At 38.9% G+C, this 25,718-nt stretch overlaps 2 protein-coding genes across 2 annotated transcripts in view; one reads left to right on the top strand and one right to left on the bottom strand.

The window, feature by feature from the left end:
* Window positions 1-25,718, bottom strand: part of UBAC2 (UBA domain containing 2) — a 105,548-nt gene that overhangs the window by 59,126 nt on the left and 20,704 nt on the right. Inside the window, exon 4 of the mRNA XM_061996246.1 lies at window positions 25,447-25,553. Within this exon, the coding sequence (XP_061852230.1) occupies window positions 25,447-25,553 (107 nt within the window). The remainder of the gene's footprint in view (window positions 1-25,446; window positions 25,554-25,718) is intronic.
* Window positions 21,906-23,914, top strand: GPR18 (G protein-coupled receptor 18). The gene is made up of 2 exons (XM_010197894.2): window positions 21,906-21,985; window positions 22,905-23,914. The coding sequence occupies exon 2, from the start codon at window positions 22,949-22,951 to the stop codon at window positions 23,912-23,914; it is 966 nt and encodes a 321-aa protein (XP_010196196.1). The 5' UTR covers window positions 21,906-21,985; window positions 22,905-22,948.

Below are 25,718 nucleotides of genomic sequence, written 5' to 3'. Positions count from 1 at the left end.
AAGGCCACCAAAAATGACAAAAGGGCTTACAGCACATGCTACAGGAGAGGTTGAGAGCTGAGATGGTTCAACTGGAGAGGGAATACTGAGAGGAGATGTGAGCACTGTCTTCAGCTGCCTTATGGGGAGGGGTAAGGAAATGAGGGCAACACCCAATAACAGACACAAGTTGCAGCAGGGAACAATTAAGCATTAGGAAACATTTTTTCATCATGAGGTCAGACATCAGGAAAAGTTGCACAGAAAGCCTGTGAAGTCTCTATCCTTATACTCAAAACTTGACTGGACACAGCCATAATTAAATTGGTACTACCAAGGTTGGACAACATCATTATGTCCAAAGGTTCTTTTCAACTCACATCCATCTATGACTAACAAATTTGGTTAAAACTTCAAGTTAGAAACAAAAGCAACACAAAACTCAATAGTCTTGCAGTAAAATTAGCAAATTATAAAATTTTAAAATCTTTTAGCATTGTCCTCTTTTTAAAGTCCTTATCAAAATGCTGTCATTAGCATCCTCCTAAAATAAAGAAAGGTCAAGACATGGCTTAGGTTTCTTTCCAAAAAACTGCATTCATTTTTCCTTAGTGCAAAAATATGAGTTTCTCCTCTTCCTCTTTTCTTTTCCTCAACTGTGACAGATGTTGTGCAAAGGCCTAAACTAAAAAAAAACCAAGTTTTGCACCTGTTCTGAAGGCAGCAGCATTTGTGGTTATCCTATTCTCTCCAGAAAAGTATGCATTGTGTTATACCATGCACAAGGAGAGCTATGTTCCTCCCTCTAATAAGCTAGACTTAGCAGTTTCATCCTTCCTGTGGCACATTACTTTCGAGGGAAGTTGTGGTTAGTTAACAGAAGGCACTCCAAGGCAGCCTACTTTAAATATAGAGATGCTGAAAACTGATTATTCTCAATTTGCTAGCCTACAAAGCAGCCAGTGTTTTTTCAGCTGCTGCTGCTAAGGGGCTAAGAACTCTATGAAACATTAATACCCCGATTCCTAAGTATGTAAAGTTACAGCACTTCTAAGTAGAAGCCATAATGACAGATCGTGGTCCCAAGTTGGCCAGAAAGATATGAAGCACCCCGGCCAGCTGCATATGTGAGACATTTTTGACAAAAAGAGACAACTGAAGACTCCTTACAAGTTATCAGATTACAAAGATAACTCCATGAAAATTCTTCTTTTTTTGTCCTTTAAAAAATAAATAGAGGGTATCAACGATACCAGTTATTTCCAGCAGCCCAAACTCCCATCAGAATCTTACTCCTTCATTGAGACAGACAGGAGCAAGTCAACTATTAGAAACTTGTCAGGGCTAGCTACTAAGATAGACATATAATAATATTATTTATGCTAAAAGAAGGACAGAGGGTAAAGCTTCACATTCATATCCCAAACACTTATCTAGTGGCTTTGTTCTACAGAAGAACTGACATAAACGATCAGCTAGAATGTTTAGCAAGAGACCAGGCCTGTAAGAAGATAAAACATTCTATGTTGCTGTTAAAAATGTAACCTGCAAGAAAGTAACTCTGTTCTGTGGAGAGAAAAAAAAACCAAACCAAAAACCAGCAGAGTCAAGCTATTTGAAATTATTGTCATAACAGATTACTTTGTATTAATTTCATTAAACAAAGGATCTTTCCTCTTTAATTCCCCTTAACCCATAAGCTAGAGCAGAAGCCCTAAAACTATCATGCTTGGATACCCTCACTACCAAGTAGAACTAGTGACCACAAAGGCTAGAAATGACTGAAAAACTAGCAGCTTACAACTCTGGGTGCAGTCAGGCCATCTCTTTGCCTCTCTTTGCTTTTCTCCTGCACTGTTTCAGCCATTCAGCTGGCACCCACATCCCATACATTTGGCAAGGAGGAGTCTCTCCATAACCAGGACCACAGTGGTCCACAGCTAGGCACACCTACAGAGGCCAAGCTTATGGTGAGAGCAACTAGCTGAGGACCACTATAGATCATAGAATCATAGAATGGTGGGGGCTGGAAGGGACCTTTAGAGATCATCTAGTCCAACCCCCCTGCAGAAGCAGGTTCACCTAGACCAGGTTACATAGGAACATGTCCAGGCGGATCTTGAAGACCTCCAAGGAAGGAGACTCCACAACCCCTCTGGGCAGCCTGTGCCAGGGCTCCCTCACCTGAACAGTGAAATAGTTTTTTCTTATATTTAAGTGGAGCTTTTTGTGTTCCAGCTTCATCCCATTACCCCTTGTCCCGTTGCTAGCTACTATAGATAAAAGGGATGTCCCAACCTCCTGACACTCACCCTTTAGATGTTTATAAATGTTAATAAGATCTCCCCTCAATCTCCTCTTCTCCAGACCAAACAGCCCCAGTTCCCGGTAGATGGAAGACTAGGCTCAGGGAAATGTCTCCTATTGTCTGAATTGATTTTACTGCCTCCATTAAAGGTCTCTTTAGATTTCTTGCACTGTGTGTGGATGCTAAACTTAGAAAAATGAATTCCCCTGGCTATGTCCTGCTTTTCTAACAGCATGGTTGCTGGTGCTGTGGAGGCACTAACTCTATAGCTCAGCATCTCTATTCAAGCAGTCCGGCACCACTGCAGTCATACATCCTTTTGCAGTGCTTCCTGGGCTGTAACTTGGAAATTCCACCTGAAAATTAAGTATCAGAACTGTAATTTTAAAATGTCCATAAAAATATTTTTCAGAAGAGATAGCAATAAAAGAGATATCAATAAAATACCATGGTGTATTTTAACTACAGATGAAGTCTTGTGGGCATATGACCTAGATAAGGTCTTTACAAGATAAAAAAAAAAAAAGGAAGAAAAAGAGTAGTATTTGACTTTATTGGTTAATTAGATGCTCTATCAAAATAGCTGCAATTGGCAAGGCATAAAGATAGAGCATCAATTCTGAAATGACTTCTCAGAAATTAGATTCTAATGCTCTTTCACAAGGTGTCACTTTCACAAACAAAACAAACACCAGGAAACCAGTGCGCCTTTCTGGCCACAGACACCTTGGTGGAAGAAGTTTTTGCTACTTTCTTTTCACATTTTTATCTAATTTTGCCAGCATCTCAAAAAAAGGTCTAAGCAAATAAGAAGTATGATTTACACTCCATCTTATCTGATGATACAACTCAGCTGCTCACAATAGGACTCTTCTATACACAGGATGATGACAGCATGGCCAAGTAAGAGGGGAAAAATGCCAGGGTGTAGCATACCTAAGCGACCTTTGCTGAGAATGGCAACACTTCCTTGATCCAGAAGAAACCAGAAAAAAACCCAGTACTTTGAATCAAAATGTTTGTAATTGCAGAAGAAATCATACCAATAATGATTTGTTTATCTACAGTAGTAGCCAGCAGTGGATGACTATTTTGTGAAGACTTAGCAATCCACATAACTACTCTATGCCTCTATAGCATGGACACTATGTGGCTACTACTTAAGCAAGGTGTATTTAACCAGTAGCATAATTAACCAATGCATGCACAGTCAATACATAATTTATCAGTGTGTAGTCAGTGCACATTTAATCTTAAGTATTCATATAGTTTATTGTCTCATTCATGTGAATTTGTATATGCGACAGTTCCAGGACTGCAGCTTTATTAAGAATAAGAGAGTATACTGTCCAAGGAAGTTTTAAAAGCTAAGTCTTCACTCCTGGCTTGAGTTTGTACTTTGAGCAAGTCACTGGAGGAATGTTAGTGATCTTAGAGCTGGGGAAACCCATCATGGATGGGATCTGCACTGTGTGCTGTCCCTGACCAGAGATCCAGCCAATGCTGTAACATCTCAAGGTTCCCAATATCAGAAAAGCCATAAGATTAAATAAGAGTGTGTCCAGCAAGCCAAGGAAGGTTCTCCTCCCCGTCTACTCTGCCCTGGTGAGGCCTCAGTTGGAGTCCTGTGTCCAGTTCTGGGCTCCCCAGCTCAAGAGGGACAGAGAACTTCTGTAGAGAGTCCAGCACAGGGCCACCAAGATGATCAGGGGACTGGAGCATCTTCCTTGTGAGGAAAAGGCTGCGGGAACTGGGGCTGTTCAGCCTGGAGGAGAGGAGACTGAGGGGGGATCTCATTAACACAAGTATTTAAAAGGCGCATGTCAAGAGGATGGGGCATCACTTTTTTCTGTAGTGTCCAATGATAGGACTAGGGGTAATGGACAAAAGCTGGAACACAAAAAGTTCCACTTAAACATAAGGAAAAATTACTTTACTGTGAGGGTGAGGGAGCCCTGGCACAGGCTGCTCAGGGAGGGTGTGCAGTTTCCTTCTCTGGAGGTTTTCAAAACCTGCTTGGACGCATTCCTGTGTGACCTGATCAAGGTGAATCTGCTTTGGCGGGGGAGGTGGACTGGATCATCTCTAGAGGTCTCTTCCAACATCTACCATTTTGTGATTCTGTGACTCTGTGAAGATTTCAGAATTTGCTGTTGACTTTGCTGGTCTATTAGTGAATAGTTATCTGCCTCGCAACTGTTTGTGCTTTTTTTAATGGTATCCAGAAAGAATTGTCCTTACTTTGGTGCAAAACGCTTAGTATTTTATTTCCCACATTTCCAACTGTCAACACCAGTAGGATAAAAGATAAGTTGTAATTCTTTTTTTCCAAAAAGTATTCTTTCAAATCAGAAAGATGAAACTGGCTAAGTTAAAAAACTTAAATTAATGAATTTTTGCTCCAAGTAGAATAAAAGTGAACAAATCAATGATAAGGCTTTGCATAGAATAAAGGAAAAAAGCAAGCCAATAACTAGTCAAGGAGAATTTAACAGTGAGTTATCCTATAATCTGTGAGAGAGAATCGAGAAGTGCTTCCTCTGCAAAAAAACGCAATCAAGTAATGATTGTAAGAAAACAAGGAATTGAAATAGGAATTTGAAAAAATCCCACTTTTTAGGGTGTTTAGGATAGCAACAAACACTCTAAATGTAACAACCAATTAATACTACATAAACTTGGAAAAACCAGCTAAATATTTGTAGTAATTTCTGTGTTTCATATATAAAAGCTTAAATACTAGTGTCAACAAAGCCACAAATACCTCAGAAGCTAAATAAGCTTGTATTTTATTTCTTCAAGTCATACTGCTGAAATAAAAATCTCTCTTAATCTGAAAACTTAACTTCTAGTATTTGAGTACTGCTATCTGTGCTTTCCAAAAAATACTTGCTGGTCTTTGATAACAGCATCAAGCAAATGAAATCTTGTAGCCAACATCACAATTTGCTTTCCTCATTTGGTTTCAGTTTTAAATTTTCAATCTTTGCAACAGGCATGAAGCAAGGATTACCAACAGAGTGGTTAATATTCTGTTTAAATGAATAAGTTTTCCATTCTTAATATCTAGGACCTTCCTAGTGAAACTGTCTGTATGGAGAAACAATTGCTGATTGAAACTTTAAGGGGTTTTTTTCAGAGTATATTATTGCAGACAATACAGAGTCTGTTGGGTGGGAGTGTTAAGTTTTGTAGAAATATAAAATCAATTCATCTTTTCACTTCTTTCAACTTAATTTTTAAAAGTCTACCATGTTGGTACAAAACAACTCTTGGTAGCATCATCTCCCTCCCTGCCAACTCAACCCAGACATCACTGCCATTTCTGTTTCCTTATTGAAATTCCTCTGGTTCTCTCTAATCTGCTACCCTGATTCTGATAGACAAATACTAAACCGCTCAGAGATGCAGCATCTCATAATAATATGCCTATTGTGCAGTTTGTTTGTAATAATTACTGCTTCTTCTAATACCCTTGTTTAAAACTATCCAGTACAGAAATCAAATTACAGCTCATTTATCTTTAAAAGGGGTTAAGACAGCCTGCAATATTTAGGCAAGTTGGCAAAGACACATGTAATGTTTACCTCCATAATCTATTTACAGAATACTGACTGGAGAGATTAATCCTGCTGCTCAGTAAACCAGTTTCTCTTGCCTTAAATAAAAACACATTTCCACATTCCATTAGACTCAGTTTACAGATCTCTAATAATGGCATGCTAGGCACTTTTCACTTAATAAAAGTAATTAAAATCAGTAAATGTGAAGGTAGTGGCAGCCTGCAACTACAAATGCCACTTAGTGCACTATGAATCTGAAAGGGGCAACTCATGTCAGGGAAGCCCTTCCAAAGGTGTACCACCTTACTTACAGATACATTTGACCACTAGTAACACTTTTTGTCTTATAATTTTCCACTGCTTTCATTCTTGTAAATAATTTCACCAATTGTGTATTTTGTGTGCATGCATGTGTGCCTGAGACGTGTGATAGTAGATAGACTTCACACTCTACCTACAGATGGAAATATCTTAATTATTGTGAGAATGGAGTACTACCCCATTTAAAAACTACCTGATAGTTCTTAGCAAATCCTGACATCAGTTAAGAAATAGCTTATTATCCATTTGTTATTATGGCTTGATATCTCAGGTGGCACAGTTTTGTACAGGGCAGAGCTTTTGGCTAACAACCACCTCTTGGTCTCTTCTTCCAGTTATTAAAATTGTAACAAACTGTGGAGAACCCCAGTTCAGAATTTATAGTCTTCCTTGACATTTGCTCCCTTACTCTGGCAAGGACTCTACAACCTTAACCTCAAGCACCCAAACCTGAGCTGAAGCAATCAACTGTGAATCTTGTGGTATAGAGTAACGGAAGGTGAAAGTCCCTGCTCTGTCATTAGCTACACGTTCCCACTGCTTTCTTTGTTCTGCATTGGCATTCATCCATCCAGAAGTGAGCATGTTTAGAAACTTAAGCCACTTAAGTGGGAAATGACCTCTGCAAAAATATATACATATATATATATGTTTTACTTTTAAACATTATTTTATGTCCCTACAACTACTGCCTAGAGGAAGTCAGATGACTTGAACTGCAAGTGGTAAATAGGAAAGTGTAGGCTGGGGTCAAGCACTTGCTCCAGAAGTGTCAGCCTGCACTTCAACCAGCTCAGCCCTGCCATAAATCTGCACCTTCAGCAGGTGAAGCAAAGTCACACGCTTGTTCTTGCTACCACCTTTGCAAAACTCTGCAGGGGAGTAGAGAACACAGTTAGGGAAGCCATGTTTATGTTTTGAACTACCACAGCTCTTTCCATCAGTCAAATCCAAGTCAGAGCCCTCGGTTCAGAGCACGAGCGCTTCAAGCTCCCTTTCACCGATCACACATCACTTTGCATTTGTTAACAGTATTTGTCTACCATTATTCTATCTCTTCTGCCCCATGTATTAAGATCATCATAGTTCCCTCAAGAGTATAAACACACTAGGTCTCATGTCCTGATCCCGTCCCCTTACTGTTTAATCTCTTTTCACAGTCACTACTATATGAAACAGAAATTGAGTTTACTGGCACACAAAGAATCATAAGGTTGGAAGGGATCATCTTGTTGGAAGAGATCATCTTATCCAACCCCCCTGCAGAAGCAGGTCCACCTTGATCATGTCACACAGGAACACGTCTAGGTGGGTTTGAAAAACCTCCAGAGAAGGAGACTCCAAATCCTCCCTGGACAGCCTGTGCCAGGGCTCCCTCAGCGTCATAGTGAAGAAGTTTTTCTTTAAGTAGAATTTTTTGTGTTCCAGCTTTTGTCCATTACTACAGAAAAAAGTGTTGTCCCATCCTCATGACATGGACCTTAATTACTTGTAAGTATTCATGAGATTCCCCCTCAGTCTTCCCCTTCTCCAGGCTGAACAGCCCCAGTTCCCACAGCCTTTCTTCATAAGGAAGATGCTCCAGTCCCCTGATCATCTTGGTGGCCCTGTGCTGGACTCTCTCCAGAAGTTTCTTGTCCCTTGAGCTGGGGAGCCCAGAACTGGACACAGGACTCCAACTGAGGCCTCACCAGGGCAGAGGAAAGGGGAAAGAGAACCTCTCTTGACCTGCTGGACACGTTCTTCTTGATATATCCCAGGATGCTGTATTTGCACATATTTGACTCAAGTTTTTTTTTTTAGATGGAATAAATCATTCATAGTCTGGAACTTAAGTGTTTAAGGGCAAAGACTTTTAGTTTAACAATACTAGTAAGCTGGACTCCTGACTGTCTTCTCCCCTTGTTAGTTGAACACAGTGTGGAAGGAGTTAAGCTCCCCTTGTCTTTCCCATTTGCCCATCTCACACTTTCAACACAAAGAAGGGGTTCAGAATTAGATAAGAAGATGGAGGTATGCATATAGAGAACTGTCCTGGTTTTGGCTAGGATAGAGTTAACTTTGATGAGGAAGTAGGAAGGGGCACAGCATGGGCAGCTGACCTGGGCTGGCCAACAGGTATTCGATACCATACTGACATCATGCCCAGTACCTAGAAGCAAGGAGCTAGTCGGGGGCGGGGCTTCGGGAGGGCAGGCGGGGGCTACCGGTCGGAGGGGGAGTCGCGTCGGGTCCTGGGTGGTGAGCAGCCGCGGCACGCGCTATTCCTTTTGTATATTCCCCTCGTGTACTGTTAAAACTGTTCCTTTTTCCCCCTGAACCTGTTCATTCTTATTGTTGTTCTATTAAACCGCTCTTATTTCAACCTACGCGGGTTTTTCCCCTTTTTCTCTGGTTCTCCTTCCCACTCCACCGGGAGGGGAGGAGTGAGCGAGCACCCTCGTGGCTCTTTGTTCCCGGCTGGGCAAAACCACGACAAGAACACATCCCAATCTCCAGTTATAAACAAGTAGTCCTTCTACACACCGTTTACTAAGACAGTGTGTATAGAGATAGTTACTGCACTGAAGAAGCAGGAAACACTCCTGAAAAACCTTTATAAATCTAAAAAATGAAAGTGTGTTTGATATACAGGAGGTACAAAGATGCTAACATTCTAGAAATATGAGGGTTTAGATGCAACACCAGTGGGATGATTTTCTGACAAGTGATGTCACAAGGGACATATTCCAATACGAATCTTAAAAAGAGAGAAAGCACAGGATGTTATACTGCCTTAGCCACATGGGCTTGAATCTTTCACGCTTCAGTCAGAGCACACAGCTACCAAAACACTATCTTCATCAAAGGGTGAAAAGAGATGATGATCATAGGCTTAAAGAGCTGTAGTGTGAGGAAAGATAGCACCAAATTAACATCCCTTTATGGAAAAAGATCGTTAAGTGAGTCAAAACCAAGAAACCAACCCACTTCTCTCATCGAGCCCTTGATAAAACTTCGTGACAAGTGACAGAAAAGTACTCTTCAGAAAAGCACAGAGATTACTGCTGACTATGTCTTTATGGCACTAACTTTCTTTATAGTGTACAAGGCACATAAGTAAAACCATTTTTTTTTAAAAAAAAGAACAAAAGAACTTTCTATGAAAAGTTTTAAAGAGAAAGATATTTTGGGTTCACTAGTTCATTTAAGAACAAGCACTTTTTCTTGATTGATTGTTTCTTATCAGGGTTTAGTGGATGTGCTTTAACAATCCCATAAGCTATCGCCAGGCCGGAAAGCAATGACGAAGAGCAAAGAAGCAGATGTGGGGTGACTGTATTGTTAGCTGAGACAGTCTTGAATGAAAGCTGCCTCTCAGATGGAGTGGTGCCATCAGAACTAACTTGTCTGCATCCTGCCCAGACCCTCTGTATCGTCAGAAAACTGGAAAAGGTGGCCTCATGTCTGACTGGCTTCAGAACAGAGGAAAACAGATTTAAAAATAGCTCTGAGAAATCATCTCAGATTTCCTGCTCATGACATACCTGATTTACACACTCAAAATTCCACTCAATAATTTGTCAATAGTAAAGTAAGTTTCACCAAATGACTGACATCCTTAACCAAAGCTAGAGGGTGATGTGTCACCCTTCAAGATGACCTTTTGCAGTCCCTTCCAGCCCTTAAGATTCTATGATTACCCATTGTGGTACTGCCAGCTATCACTGTTTGGGTAAGTTTAACCTTAATGGAGAAAAGGATCATCTGGTCCAACTAGTCTGAAGCTGTTGCACGTCTGGTACACAGACAAGGAAACTCAAGACACAAGGTCTCTGTCCCTCCAAACACAGCAGAGAAGGTTCCTGGTTTAGGTAACAGAAACCTGTGACTACATACCTGATAACAGTTAAAGACAAGGCTAAAATCCTGGGGGCACAAGTCTTAGATCACTGTACGCTCTTTTAAACTATGCCTATATGCAAAGTAAGCAATGAGCAAAGCATCATGTAAGGATATACTGCCAAGTGAAGCTGAAGCTACACAAAGTACACAAGTCCAGAGAGATACGAGGGTATACATCCCACACGAGTAAAGTGTCCTCTAAGACTGGAAGCAATCAAACTCATATTTCTATGAGGGTCACCTGAGCCATTTACAATCTTTATGAATCTAAAGAGTAGAAAACTGTCTAGTAGTTGTTAAGGTTTTTGACACTTATTCTAGTAAGCTGTCATTTGTGAGCCACTCAACCAATAAAAGTGGGCAAGTTCATGCAAGATAGGCACTTACTTCTAGAGACCTTTAAGACATGTATAATCTCAAAACTGAAACCTTATATTGGGAATGGTTCAACTTGTAATGGGGATTGACTTTATTTCTAATATGTATCTTTTTCATTCTGCAAACCTCTTAAGAGAAAATTGATTTGATCAGTAGTGATCCAGAACCCTAATACGTCACATGTCTGAATTCAAAGAGTTATGATTTCATTTGCCTTTGAACATGATTGGTTTTGTAGCCCATGTGAGAGATATTTTCTTTTCAAAGAGTGAGAGTCTTACCTGAATTTACAACTCCCGTAACTTCATCTATTTCATGTTTCTGGTGTAAAGGAAATGCAGAGAGAAGCACAGGGTAGCATCAGAACCATCTGAATAGCTAAGTCTGACTATGGGACAATTGTCTGTGCTGGGGAGGGAGAAGTGGGTAGCAGAGGTGAAGGAGAGCCTCAGACTTTTCTACTGGTTTCTGACATCTGATCCTCGACGATGTGGAGTTCCCACATTCTAGGACAGAAATCCCACTTCTCTCCACCCTCCTGACTCTACATAGAGAGCACATCACGCAGTCTACACCTAAGCAGCTCAAGGGCACACCTCATTATCTGGTGGGCTGAACAGTGTCTTCACTCCCACCTCCTCATGGATTTCAGTACTAAATGATGATCTTTTATCAGGATTTAGCATAAAGCTTGGGCAGAATGGAATTGAAGGACAGCAATTTATGATGACTTACATTGCAAAGCACGTAAGCTATTTTTGCCTCATTTATTATGACCTATTTTCATGGTAGAGACAATAAGTTGGCACTAACTACCAAAATGTGACTCATATATCCGCTGTTGAAGATTTTGAGCATGGTTCTGAAGAACAGTCTAGTTATTGGCTACTCCTCAGTTCTCTTCTGTAGTGAATACTATTAATTACTTTTTGGCTGAGTCATTTTTTAAACTCCTTTTCAATTCCTGCTCAAAATTTTTTTTAGAGATGAAATCTTTTCTCATAACTTGTCACATTATAATTAGCACATTTTAACAGACATCATAACATGTCTTCAAAGGCTAAAGACTTGTAAAGAGAGGTTTTAATGTTCAGTTTATTCACACAGTTTGAATCATCTTACTTCATAATATTTGAAAATTAAAATACTTCCCTCAATTTTGTTGTTTTTTTTTTTTGTCAAGACACCATTCACATCTCCTTTTGAGGTGCTGTAGCTCATCTTTTCTTTTTCCAAAGAGACCTCTGTAAATATTCCAAAGCCTAAACTGCTGTCAGGAAATTGTTTAGCTTGCTCATGACAAAACAGAAACAAAATAGAAAAGCTGTAGTTGAGAAGTGATTTCTTTGCAAAAATACTTCCCCATTAAGACTACCATATAACCCTTTTTAACAACTACAGGCCAAGGTGTCTGAAGGCAAGTGATGACTAAACAAAAAGGAGACTATTTGGTAAGCATAATATAAACGCAAAGAGGAAATTTTAAAATAAAATCAAACCAAAATTGTCTTGTTATTTATATGGAAAATCTCTATTGTCCTTCAACTCTTAAAACACCTTCAAATTTCCCCAATTTTTCAGTGAAGCAATTCCTTTACTTGTACTAACACTGTGTACACATTGTCTCATCTGTTTTGGGTTTTTTTAAAGTCTGTGCTTTCTCTGAAAACCATTGAACTTACTGAATCAACTTCTGTGCATTACTTTGGTAAACCAAAAAGTATTTCTTATAGCATTGGTCACTGCAAGACCTCCACCGTGAAGTTAATTATCGTCCTCTTCTTTGTTCTAAGAGAGCAATTGTATACTCTTTATTTTGCAAAAAGACGTGACAGACACAGTACCTCCTCATACTAATAAATGTCTCCAAGTGGTTTGAGGAATCTCTAGGTTTTTTCCCTTTTTTCTCCACCCACCCCAATCAAATAGTTAGCTGCCCTACAAATATGAAGAGATACATTTTGAATGTCATCGGAATGGAGGCAGTTAATTCCAAAACGGGGGATATTTTATCCCTTAAGTGAAAGGATAGCAGATGTTTAAACCAAAAATGTTGTAGCAATCCATGCTCATAGCAGAACTCCTACAGATAGGAGACAACTGATGTTTCTAGGATGCAATGACTGCTTCAAGATTATTTTCTCTCAGATCAAGTAACATGAGGCACAACTGACAGTAAGTCGATTTAAAAACAATAGCTGAAATTCTCATTTATACAGAGTTGTTTGGCACAGACATCTACAATTAGATGCAGGATTTCCTTTCAAATTCCAAAGGGACTTCCACATCCCCATCTTCCTTTACCATGGTTGAACAGGAGGAACAAACAAGGTGTTTTTATTTCCCGAAAGAGGAAGAGGGGGAAAAAAACCCCAAGCAACCAGTAAAGGCAGAAAAAAAGAGCAGATTTTCTTAGAGTTTATCATCCCCAGGTACATGGAAAATAACCTTTGAGGGTAAATGATTAAGCTAAAAAGGAGGACTCCTATTCCCACATAGGAAAGAAAGCATTGTTTATTTTCTTTAAATAATTACATTGTAAAACTTGGAAGAAACACCCACTCCTCTAGAAAAAAAAAAAAAAAAATGAAGTGCAGTGGAAAGCAAGTTGTTGCTATTATGTCTTCTTTTCATAAAAACATATCAGATAAATAAAATACAACAAAACCAGAAGACAGGTGTCAAAAAAAACAAGGCTGCTTAATTTTTAATTTTAGTTTTTGTCCTTGTGCTGCCTACAGTCCTTTTTCTCCTTCCCTCACTAGGTGTCTTCTAATTCTTCACTTTTTCAGGGTAAATTTAGACACAGCAAAGAAGTCTTGGCTTACAACTCATTCTCAGAATTGTATCATCGTTCAAAAAGAAATGCGAGGAGGAGATTGGTATAAAATGTAACTCTTTGAACAACAACAAAATTTGCAGTTCTACAGCTACAGGAACGATAAAAGCCTGCACACCTTTCGACGCCTTGCTTGCACTACTGGCTAAGTAGTGCGAGTGTATGGAGGAACGACCCCGTTTTACCCGTTTTCTGTTGTTGCAAAGATCTGTTGCTATGCTGGCTGAAGATCTATAGATGGCAGCATTGATGCAATAATTCGTCTACACCACAGCAAAGGTCAAATTGATTTTGATGAAACTTTGTCAATGGAGGCTAAGCCCCAGTTTCAAATCTCAGAGCACCAGGCAGTATAAGCACTGGGCCAGGAACTGACTGTCAGTAAAGAGAAGCCAGCTCCAAAGTCACTACTAAAAGATGTTATGTCAAGCACTCACCTAATAACTGTGACAGTTTAGGCCCCATCGTCTTAGAAATAAACTACGTTATCTACAGTAATAGATTACTACATTAATAATCACTGTGAGTTGGTGGTACAGTTCTTATGGTTACCTCCATATGCTGTCAAACTAGAAACAAGGATGAATACAGAGATGTCCAACATCCTGCCATCTTTATTGCTCTTTTTTCCTGTACTGCACTTCATTCAAAAGCTTTGCACTCTCATTTCTGCTGTTTGGGTAAATGCTATGGATGTGGTGGTCCATATGACTGCACAGCACAGTTATGCACAAATGAAAGCAATATCTCAGATACTCTAGACAAAAATAAAAATGCATTGACAGGCAGTATGATTTGGAGGCAAAGGATGAACTTGGAAGAGAACACAAAGTACATAACACCCAGTTCGGCTTCACTGGCCCTTCCTCACTTAAAGCCATCTTTACTCACACAATGTCTACATGAGGAAGATTGCTGCTTAAATTATTAAACTTCAAATCTATGCCCTGCTTTATTCTGTTATGCTTCTTGTCAAAATAAAGATCAGGGTTTTCAGCTCCTTTCATTTAAAGAGTGTGTGTGTGTGTATGTGTGCACAATATCTATTTTTTTGGTAGTTGAATAGTTCATCAGAAAGTAAAAGGTCTTCTGACAGACCCAGCTCTGTACTTGCAAAGACAGTCTGCTTGCAGCCAGCTCTGTCTTTCTTTGCCTGCTCACAGCATCACCTGGCCATGTCCCAGCATTCAGATGCACGGAGTGTACTGACAGTCAACTTCTCCTCCATTTCCCTCCAAGGACAGTGTTGAGCCTACAGACCAAGCAACTCTGCCCCTGCAGAGATCCTACCTAACCAAATTCACTGCTATGTCGAATGAATTGAGCTGCTTTGTCCTAGTCTGGATTGTGCCAGTTCCTTTACCATCTTGAACGTTCACTCTCACGTCAGTTCGACCACAGCACACCAAGCTTCACAATCTCAACACATTACTGTGCCAGAGACAGGTGGCACAGGGTCACTTTGTCAAAGCAAGCTACCTGCCAGGGCTGGGCTTCATGAACAGCAAAGCTACACTGAGCAAGGTGCCCTTGAATTTAAAAGGCAGTGATTATTCTAATTCAAATACTTGCACAGCTCACTCTCACTTCAGGTACTTTTGATCAAACACTTCACTGGTATGCTAAAGAGTACATACCAAATTTAAATTATTATCTTCTGATTACTCAGGCTAGTAACTGAGCAGAGGTTGTCCAAGCTCCTGAACTCTGGAGAAGTCAAAACCATTTTCCCTACTTCTAGCACTAGACTTCATCAAAAGAATCTGAGTATAAGCAGCTCCCAATAAAGACATTTCTCTTGAAACAACTCCATCCCTGGGAGGCATATCAAGTTTCAGAACAGTACTCCTACGCACCTGAGACTTTTAAGAGCAGTTTAACACCAAAAATATCACATAACACATACTCAGTAAGGAAAAAGTATTTGATAAAGCTCTCCTAGACACTTCCAAACTGGAACAACTAACTCATCACGTAGCTCCTGACAATGCATACAGACTTAAAAAAGAAAAGAAAAAAAGCTGAGTAGTCATGTGGGTTTTAAACAACTATGAAATATTTGTCATGAGATATTTGCACTTTTTGGAAAAAAATGCTGCTTACCAACACAACAGAACACAGGTGGAAAGCAGAACGTGGACACGTTTCAAGAAATGTGTCAAAGGCAATGTCAGTTCATCAGCAAGCATGGAATTGTGTTGATATTTGCTATGGGCTAATATTAGACTACATATATTCTGAGATTGCTGCTGAGTAACAAATCTCTGCCTCTAGTCCACCACCCTACTTTCATACATCTTAGAGATACTTTTCTTTTACAGTTTCCAATTATTGTTCCAATTATCCAATTACTGTTCTTTTAATAAATGTTTCCTTCTGATGTTGCTGGACAGATGAACTGCAGGCCAGATGCACTGTGTATTTTTAGGGTATTTAATGACATGGGTTTAGTGACATGGGATGTGTTCTAGCTGTACAAAAGGAGGGGAAAAAAACCCAAATCAACCAGGAGAAATATGGAACATCAATTTCATTATCAATATTTTTTTAAAGGAAACAATCAGGAACTCCTTCCTCAAATCCCAACAAATTCCAGCAAAACACAAAAGAGAAAACAAAATGTGACAGTAATTAGGACATGTCAGATGCACTTAATTAGGCTGCTGTCCTCATAAGTTGCTCTGTTTCCCATCCCTTCAGCTCAGCTGCACACAGCATTTATATTCACTTGCAGGTTGAGGAGTGGGAGAAGACGGACAGCTATGCCATGATGCAGCCTCTGAGTAACGGGCATATGGCAAAACTGGAAACAATTGCAGTAAGTGACCTGATCTAGGTGGACCTGCCTCTGCAGGGGGGCTGAACTAGATGATCTCTAAAGGTCCCTTCCAACCCCTAACGTTCTGTGATTCTATGAAGTGTATACATTCGGTGCCATGATAACTTTTAACCAGTAGTCTATTCTCAAACATTCACTATGGTACAACACGGGAATAAAGAACAAAGCACAATTTCATTTTGGCTGAGAACAGTAACCCCCAACTGCAAGTGAACTCATCCACAATAGCAGGCCAGTAATTTAACAGACTGACATAGGGGAGAGTTGCTTCCTGCACCTCTAGTGCAGTGGACTGTGCAAGAAGCTTCAGTGTTCTTTCTTTTCAATACCTCTGAAAGATGGAAACAACTGCAGGGGACAGAGAACACAAGCTCAAGCCTGCTCCTTAGTAAACTCAAGTGTAGGGTGACCCTTCTGTCCCTTTGTGAGCAGAATTTCTCCATTATCAGCTGGACAAAGGTTACTTTCCACAGTAAGTGGACAGGTAAAACATACTTTTCTGTACCATGACTAAACGACTGAAAGACCTAGCAGTATATTACTCCTGCAAAAGCAACAGCATTCGCTGCATTCACCTTCACTGCTGCATTTTTACATGGTTGCAAGTGATCAAGCTCATTTCTTCTAAGGCTTAACGCCAGTTAGTGAAGGCAACCTGAGACTCCATGTGCACTCTGCCTTATCCTCAGACATAAAGTACACTGGCTTAGCTTTTAACTACTCAAAAGCTGTTTTAACACAACATAACCCAACTGGAATTATCTTCTTTACTCCCCAAGCTCAGTAAAAAAAAGAACCTGGAGGGAACTGAGCATTTATTTCAGTGAAAGCTGGAGTAGTGGAAATACTCACCCATCTAGGTGAAACCAATGCAAGGCACTCATCTCTAGCTGTTGAAGTGGTACGGAAGAAGAAAACAAAAATAGAGTCAGGTGCTTCCTACAACAGAAACCAAAGCACCAGGGGAATGCGGCACAGCAGAGCAGTCCACTGCCTCTTGCAAACCACACTTGCAGTGACTTTTTACTTGGGTGTTAACGGCCAAATGTTTATCACACTGCAGCTGCAGCCAGCCTGAGCACCTAGACAAGAATGAGCATGTGCCTGTTGTCAGTGCAAACACCTCTTTCAGCACACCACTGCTAGACAGAGCTGCCCCTCCATGCTGAGGGGGAAGGCCTTCCAGCCTGTCAGCAGGAGAGCGGTTTGGCTGCCTTTTCTCTGCCAGGCAGGCTATGACAAGGCCAAGTGAAACCAGAACACAGACTGACATGTACGTGCTGTAGCAAAGCAGCTGGATGGTTAGCCTGCCAGTAAACTCAGCTGGGCTGCTGTTAGCCATCTGAAGAAGTGTGACCTGATTCTGATACCCTCACAATGCATGAACTCCCCCTGTAGGGTCAAGACATCAGGCACTCCCTTCAGATAAAATAAGAAACAGCTATAAAAACTTCACCCTTCTGACCAAGAAGCAGTTCACAGCAGAGAGCTTTTCTGATCTCATCCTCAACATCTGCCTGGTTTCCATCCAAATTGAGAATTACTTTTGTACTCCCTCTTTAACTAAGAGGGATGCTGTCTATCTACTTCCTTGTACTATTTCACTGCGAGGGTGACAGAGCGCTGGCACAGGCTACTCAGGGAGGGTCTTGAAGACCTCCCTCCTTGGAGGTCTTCAAGACCTGCCTGGACATGTTCCTATGCCATCTGATCTAGGTTGACCTGCTTTTGCAGGAGGTTGGACTAGATGATCTCTAAAGGTCCCTTCCAACCTTACCATTCTATGATTCTATGATCCACAGTGTATCTCAAGTGGGAATCGACCTCTGGACTTTTGTACATTATTTTTCCAAAACTACTCTAGTTATTCTCTTCCAGGAGCCACACACTCTTTTTTAAACCTTTTAAAAATATTTATATCACTGAATTTCAATGAACTTTCACTAAACTTGAAAAGAGTGTAAGTGATTCATCTTGCTGAAGTATGTTCCAGAGTTGTTTTGCTAATGATAAAACCACTAAAGAATTTTCAACACTGACTAGTTCTTTTAATGCTTTAGGATTGAGGAATATCTTGAGCATTTTTAAATAGACTTATATATCTATAGGATAATCTGGGTAGGATTTGCAGTTTACATTTAAGAAGTCTTTGGAATGATCACAAAAATTCAGTTTTGTATTAGTTTCCTGTTTAGGTAAAGACCAAATACTTAAAGACACTACTAATCTACACACTGTAAACCATAGTCAGGTTCCTCCCTGTGATTACTTCACCCATCACACTGATCTATGCTAACACCTACACACCATCAAAAACCCATTCAGCTGAGATAAATTACACGACTCCAGCAGAGAGGAAACTTATCTTTGCACTGAAGATCACCTGCCTACATTACTTTTTCAGTCAGTGAAGGAAGATGTCCCCACAAACGAATCTGATTCTGGCATCACATGATGACTGTTGCTTCTGGTACCACCTGTACATCCTGGCAAATTCTTGACTGAAACATTACTGTTCTCTTCCTCAACACACATCTCTGCTTCATAGGTGGCAGGGGGTTCAGGAGCCTACGAGAGATACCAAACTCTCTGCATTGTGCTTCAGTGTTCCAAAGGCTGCCCGTCACAGACCTGAAGCTGGTGAGTGCTCAGCAGAGAATTTGGAATTATCACCTTCTCTGAATGGATCTCTGAATGATTAAAAGGTTGGATCTTTTTGTCAAGTTGACAAAGGGAAAATGTAGGAAATGAATCCTCTTTAGCTATTAGTCTTTGTGAATACTCTTATCCCACCAAAGATGTCTGTTGCAGTGACACACTTCAGAGATTTTATTCCATTTTAACAGAGCCTAAAACCTCTTTTCATACAGCATTTTCCTGCAAAGCTCTTAAATAGGCATTTTATTATTTCAGACAGCAAGTAAAATATAGAAACATTGCTGCGGTGTAGTAAAGTACAGGCATAAACAAAGTGAAGTATTCAAGTGAATCAAACTTCTCATTTCAAATGTAGCGAGTTTCTATCACTTTCAGACTGACTACTATCCAAGGCAAGGGGGATTTCCACAAAAAACAGATTAGGCTCCACAGAAAATACATTTACATTGTGCTTTAGTAGCAACTTCTGTATAACCAAGATGCATATTCTTGCATATACCTTTGCACATAAACATTAGCCAAAATACGCTTTCATTACATCATACACATTAAAAAATGTCTTTTAGAAAGATACATAGTACAACAGCCTGATTTGACCAGGATGGAAATATTATAAAAGCTTGCCTATTGAAAGGTACTAGAAATAGCAGTTCACAGACACCACACGTACAATGAAATACTCACTTTAAGAGCTCAGAACTAGCCAAATTACGTCATTGTTTCCTGCCTACAAGGAGGAGCTATTTTAGCTAATTGAAGCTGAGAAGAGGAAGTCTAAACCTTCTATAGATTATGGAGCTATGAAAGAAAGGAACATCTCTGAAGTAACTTTGTAGTGCACAAAAGGTGAGTAACAAACCATTATACTATGCTAACAAAGTAACTTGGATGTTTATGTATGTTCCTAAGATATTCTTTCTTCAGAAGCTGAACATGGGCATTAATTCTAGAATTAATGAAAGTTAGTTTCATTTTTTCATGCCCTTTCAAAGTATCAATATCATTCTATATTATCACTTAAAGCAAAATAACTGCTTTTGTAAAAAGTACAGAATCATATTTTAACAAATTTTGAATTATGCAATAGCTACAAGCATTGGTAAGCACATTTTCACTACAGGGAAAAAAAAAAGTTTTACTTTCATTAAATTAAAACCAGGAGAAGATCTTGCTGCCTGATCTCTCTGTGCTTCACTGAAAGCCATGTACTCCTCAGGGAAATGGGAGCACACGTAAGGGACAGCCAAAGAAAAAAATGGAGATTGGGAAGATAGATACACACACACACTACTTTAAATAGTTACTGATACCTAGTAAGAATATTAAGAATCTGAAAGAAAAGATTTAATTCTGGTTTTGTTTTGAAAGTCTTTGTTCTCATACACAGCACATAGATGGGTTTTATCATTCACGTTAGAAAATCAGGACCTCATCTTTAATTAAAAAATTATAACAGATTGACAAAAGACTCAGGCCAACATTAGAGTAATAATTCAGAATTAACACAGACAGACATCCAGAAACCAGTGACTCCAGCAGCTCTTCAGCAAGCACTTTAATCAATACCAATAAGTAAGCGTTCTCATTATGAAAAATGGTAACTGGGGTAAGATCATCCTCTCAGAGGGCACCCAAAGATCTATTTAAGCTGACCTGAGAGATATCAACCTGAACTCCACACAGACAAGTACTAATGAAAAAGCAGTAACTACACACTTTTCCAAAATCTTATTATTTCTTACCTACATAAATGTTGAATTTTGGATTCTTAAAAATTAAATTTAGAAGAGATATCTAACACTGACATGCATTTAAACCCACAAGGTCTGGAAACAGTGACTTCAACAACTACACACACACACACCCCTTTTTGTTAAAGTATATTCATTCTTTGATATATCTCAGAACTGGCAAAGACTTGAAACGATCAGCAAACAAGGCATGCAACCACAGGTCTTCCTGACAGAAGCTCATACCAGATTCAGCTTCCTCTACTACCATCATCAGTCTGCCTGTTATTTTGGAAACGATCAGACCAGAAAACATTACAGTTACTGACAGTGGAATGGAGAGAAGAGCAAAATCAATACCAAAATACATGCTATTTATTAAGATTCACCTATAAAAAGTTCTCCTACCTACCCTATACATTACTCCTCAAACCATCTGCTAACTCAGGATCCTGAGTTACATAGTCATGCACTATGTCATACACAACCACTAGCAACAGAGAAAAAAAACAGTATAAAAGAGAAAAAAACCCCACTTAAAATATGCAGGGTTAGGAAGGTGTGTAAAGCAGCATTTGGACAATTTTATGCAACAGTAATGAAGTTGGGACAGTATGCCAGATTTTATTTCAACTATGCTACAAATATTTTCTTTCAAGCATATGCCATCTACCTTTCAATAAGGTCTGCTATCAGTCTTTATTTCTTTTGTTTTTAGTGTTGTTCACATGATGAATTATTTCAGAAGTAATCATATAGATGCCTTTCAAACCTCTTTTTTGTCACTATTATATGCATAACTTTTCCTATACAAACCATAAATTCTGTTAAGTGTCCTAACAACCTCATCTGATTGGAAAACACACTCTTCTGGTTTGTACAGAAAAGAAAACTAAATATTGGAGACAAATATTTAGGGCCAGGTATTTGTATGCATATTTTTTTAATATATATCTGTAAAGTGGAGGATTCTAAGAAAATCCTAAGTCCAAACTTTGTATTTCAAGGCAGAAAGTAACCTGAAGAAAGACTTGGTAGGTCATACTCAGGTTAGTTACTCCATGAATCATCTTCTCAAAAGCAGTTGATATTTTTTTATTAAAAAAACACTGATTCCATCCCCTGTGTATTCGTATACCACTCAAAAAAGTACCTGGTAACATTACAGTGAAAACATAAACCAGAGAAGGAGTAACAATAAGCTATTTTTAATGGTTTCTCCACTTCTGGAGATAAACCACACAGGAACTAAGCAATCACTCTTCTGCTCTTGAGAATGGTTTTGGTGCCTAACTGATACTGCAGAAGTTGGCTGTTTGTCACAAGTCAGAAGATCAAACAAACAACTAACTCTTTCCTCCTCCTCTTCACAAAGCTGCCACAGGGGTGGCTAAAAGGCTAAACAAGAGAAATTCTCCCATGCAAAGTCAAGAAATTCTGACCACAGCAAGTGCCAGGAAACCAAAATACCCATGCAATCACCAGGTAAGGTCTGCCATCCTCAAATAGCTCTCCAAGTAAACCAGGGGTCAGTGTCTTTCACCTCTCACCGCCTGAGTCTGAAGAATGACATTTCAGATGTCCAGTTCACGTGACCAAGAAGCCGAGAGAACCAAGACAACTGGAGCACAGCTGGCTTCTAGGCAGCAACTTTTCCCCCCAACAAATAATGTTCACAGAGGGCCTGGGTGGACACTGTGCTGCTTCCCAACTTTTCACTTTTTTAAATAAGAAGTCTATCAATCTATTAACCTCATTCATATCTCAGATGTTTAGGTTCTGATGCCCTGAGATTAAACATTATATTCTAAGTTATGGAGCTATTAAGATAGATTTTCAGTCTTTTATGAGCAACAACAGGTAGCTGTTCTTTGGGAGCAAAGTATTTCCTATACAGATGAAACACGAAGTCAATACCTTACTTTGTTTATCCAAACACCACTACACGACATGCTCACTTCTTCTCATAGCTAATTTTAGTCTTGAATTTTTCAATAGGAACAACATGAAGAAATAATTTCTTTAGAAAATAGCTCTCTTACCTTAATTACAGCTGTTCCAATCTAATTATCGGCTACTGAAGCACACTCAAAGTAGCTGATCAAGTTTGACTTTTTGATTCCTTATTTAAGGAATCACTTTAGTAATTTAAAAAATACTTAATTAAAACTAGCTTATAAATACTATTTCTCACAAGTCTGACAGTACATGTACTTCCTTTAGAGCATGATAATGTATTTGTAATCAGAAAAAGCAACAAAGTCTTTACACATTTCACACAGCCCATTTTCACAGTTAAACAATACAATCTCATGACTAAACCCCACCCTACAACTATCTGTTTGTTTTTAAAGACTTGTTTTAATTTGAATGAGAATACTTTTCACATTTTATCTATTTCTAGGGTATTTATGGCATGCAACAACTCTTCCTAAATTCAGTTAAAATATGATGCCTGGAAATCACCACCCTGAAGAATACAGGATTGCATCACTGGTCTTTTACAGCTTTATATTCACAGTGGGATTGCTGGTGAATGCCACAGCACTATGGGTTTTCAGCTGCACTACCAAGAAGAGAACTACTATAACTGTATATATGATGAATGTGGCATTACTTGACATAATTTTTATATTTTCCTTGCCTTTTCGGATAATCTACCATGGGAAAGAAATGTGGCCTTTTGGAGATATGTTCTGTCGGATTATCAGTGCCTTCACTGTGTTTTATCCAGCCATTGCTCTGTGGTTGCTCACTTTTATAAGTGTAGACAGATTTATGGCTATTGTTCAGCCCAAACATGTCAAAGAACTAAAAAATACAAAAAAAGCTATGCTGGCTTGCACTGGAATTTGGGTAATGACCCTCGCAACAACATCCCCATTGCTGTTTTTACAATCTGATCCAGACAGAGACTCAAATTTCACCACCTGCTTGAAAATGCTCGATATCATCCATTTAAAGCAAGTAAATACATTGAACTTCTCTAGATTGATTTTTTTCTTTTTGATTCCCATGTTTATCATGATGGGATGTTACCTAGCAATTATTTACCATTTTATCCGTGGTAAGACTTCTAAGCTGAAGCCGAAGGCCAAGGAGAGATCCATAAGAATTATAGTTACTCTGATTGCTCAAGTACTCGGCTGCTTTGTACCCTTCCACATTTGCTTTGCCTTCCTGATGTTACAAAATGAAGACATAACTTACAATCCCTGGGCAGCCTTTACCACCTTTCTCATGAATCTTAGTACATGTTTGGATGTTATACTGTACTATATTGTTTCTAAACAATTCCAGGCGAGAGTCATCAGTGTAATCCTTTATCGCAATTACCTTCGAAGCGTTCGCAGGAAAAGTTTTCGAACTGGAAGTGTAAGATCACTCAGTAATATGAACAGTGAAATGATATAAAAAGAAGGGGGGGGTAAGTCAAGGGGGTTTTATAATGTAAACAAGTGATTCTTTTTCTGAATTCTATCATCTTGACTATAATGAAGACTGTTGTATAGCCACAAATAACAGATGCATATTTGCTCAATAGCTTTTGTAAATGTGAAATGAAGTAAAATTTAGTATCAGTCCAGTGCTTTTGTTGTCTCAAAAGACTGTGAATATTGTCAGACATGAAAAAGTGACTATTGGTATAATAAAGCAGACAATACTGAATAATGATGATGCAATGTATGCATTAATTTTTTTGTACTTGCACAACAAAATGCTGCTGAAACTACTGTACAGCTCACACTTCTAAATTTAGCTTCAGATTCTCTTGATCAATGTTGGCATGACTTAGAAGCGAAAGCATATGTAGGTAACATTTATATTTCATTCAAGCAGAAACTTCTTTGATGCAGATGTCTTTGTAACTGACAATATTCTGACAATAGTCTTGGATAAAAATACCATCAAAAAGTATAATAGTTCATTAGCTCCTTGTGGGTATGATGTGCACAGTTATCACACTCTGCTCTTGCACAAATTATCTTTTTACAGAGATGAAAATACTGAATTTGTCCAGACACACTAGCAGCCTATGTCCCAGCAACAAACTTCAAGGTAGCAAACACGATGAGTAATAGCAGTCCTACTCAAGCTTTCATCTCCTTTTGAATATTAAGACTACAAACACATCAAACATATGCTTTATCCTCCATATTAAAATCAACCTTCAGCTACTTTCAAGAGATACAATAAAACAGAAATAAAAAAAGCCTAATATGGTGTTTAAAATTAAAAATCTTGCTCCAAGAGCCTTTGTTATTACACCTCAGAGTGTGCGACAGATGGAAACTCAAGTGTGTATGAGTCTGATCTTGCCTGTCAGCAGCTTAATCACAAAAGCTCTGCAAGCCCTACGGTTCTACCACAACATGTACATCTCATCATTAAATGCAGAAATCTCAAATACAGGTTATGTGAAACTGAACCATTAAATACTTTAAGAACTTCAGATGCAAGCACTAAATACAATAATATGCTCTAGTGTTCAATTTTTGAAACACAAACATCCAAAATATCAGTATGAAATACATAATTGCATATGCAATTAAAATAAACAAAGATGTTAATTGTGCTTTGTGACTTAAAAAGAAATCATCACCAATTTGATTTCAATTTTCAGACTTATTGAATAAAACCAAAGATGGCAATAATTGGTGCACTGTAAGCTGTGTTTCAATCATGCTGACAGTGGAAATACAACTAACAGAATGGGAAGTAATTATTATATGGATAAATTATAAATTCCTTAACCACAGATCTCAACTAGGAAATTCACGTTTGAAAATATAATAGTTCTGCTTAGAACCTTTATACTGTAGCTCAAAAGAGGATTAAATGTAATTTAAAGTGAGATGAAGAAAGATTTTTTTTAAACTGACATTGGCATAAAATAATCCCCAGACACTACATCTAAAATAACCAATCCATTAGGAGCTACTTACAAACCAGAAGGCAAGCTCTTGATGGTGATGCCAAATATATACTGAGTGATTTCTACAAGAAGAAGATCAAACAGAGCTGAGAGCATCCAAGCACCCAGTAAAAAGGACTAGAAAGAAAAAAGTTAATTTGAGTTAATTCAACAATTTAAAAATCAGTTTTTTATGTATCTCTAAATAGAAGAAAAAACCCAAGAAAACAACTATACTTAGCTCAATTGAGACAATTCAAATCTTTAGCACAATGTAATTCCAAAGATACTGAAGAATGAAGA

Source organism: Colius striatus, chromosome 1 (assembly GCF_028858725.1).
Source record: "Colius striatus isolate bColStr4 chromosome 1, bColStr4.1.hap1, whole genome shotgun sequence".
Taxonomy (NCBI): Eukaryota; Metazoa; Chordata; class Aves; order Coliiformes; family Coliidae; genus Colius; species Colius striatus.
This window is presented reverse-complemented; position numbering and strand designations above follow the sequence as displayed.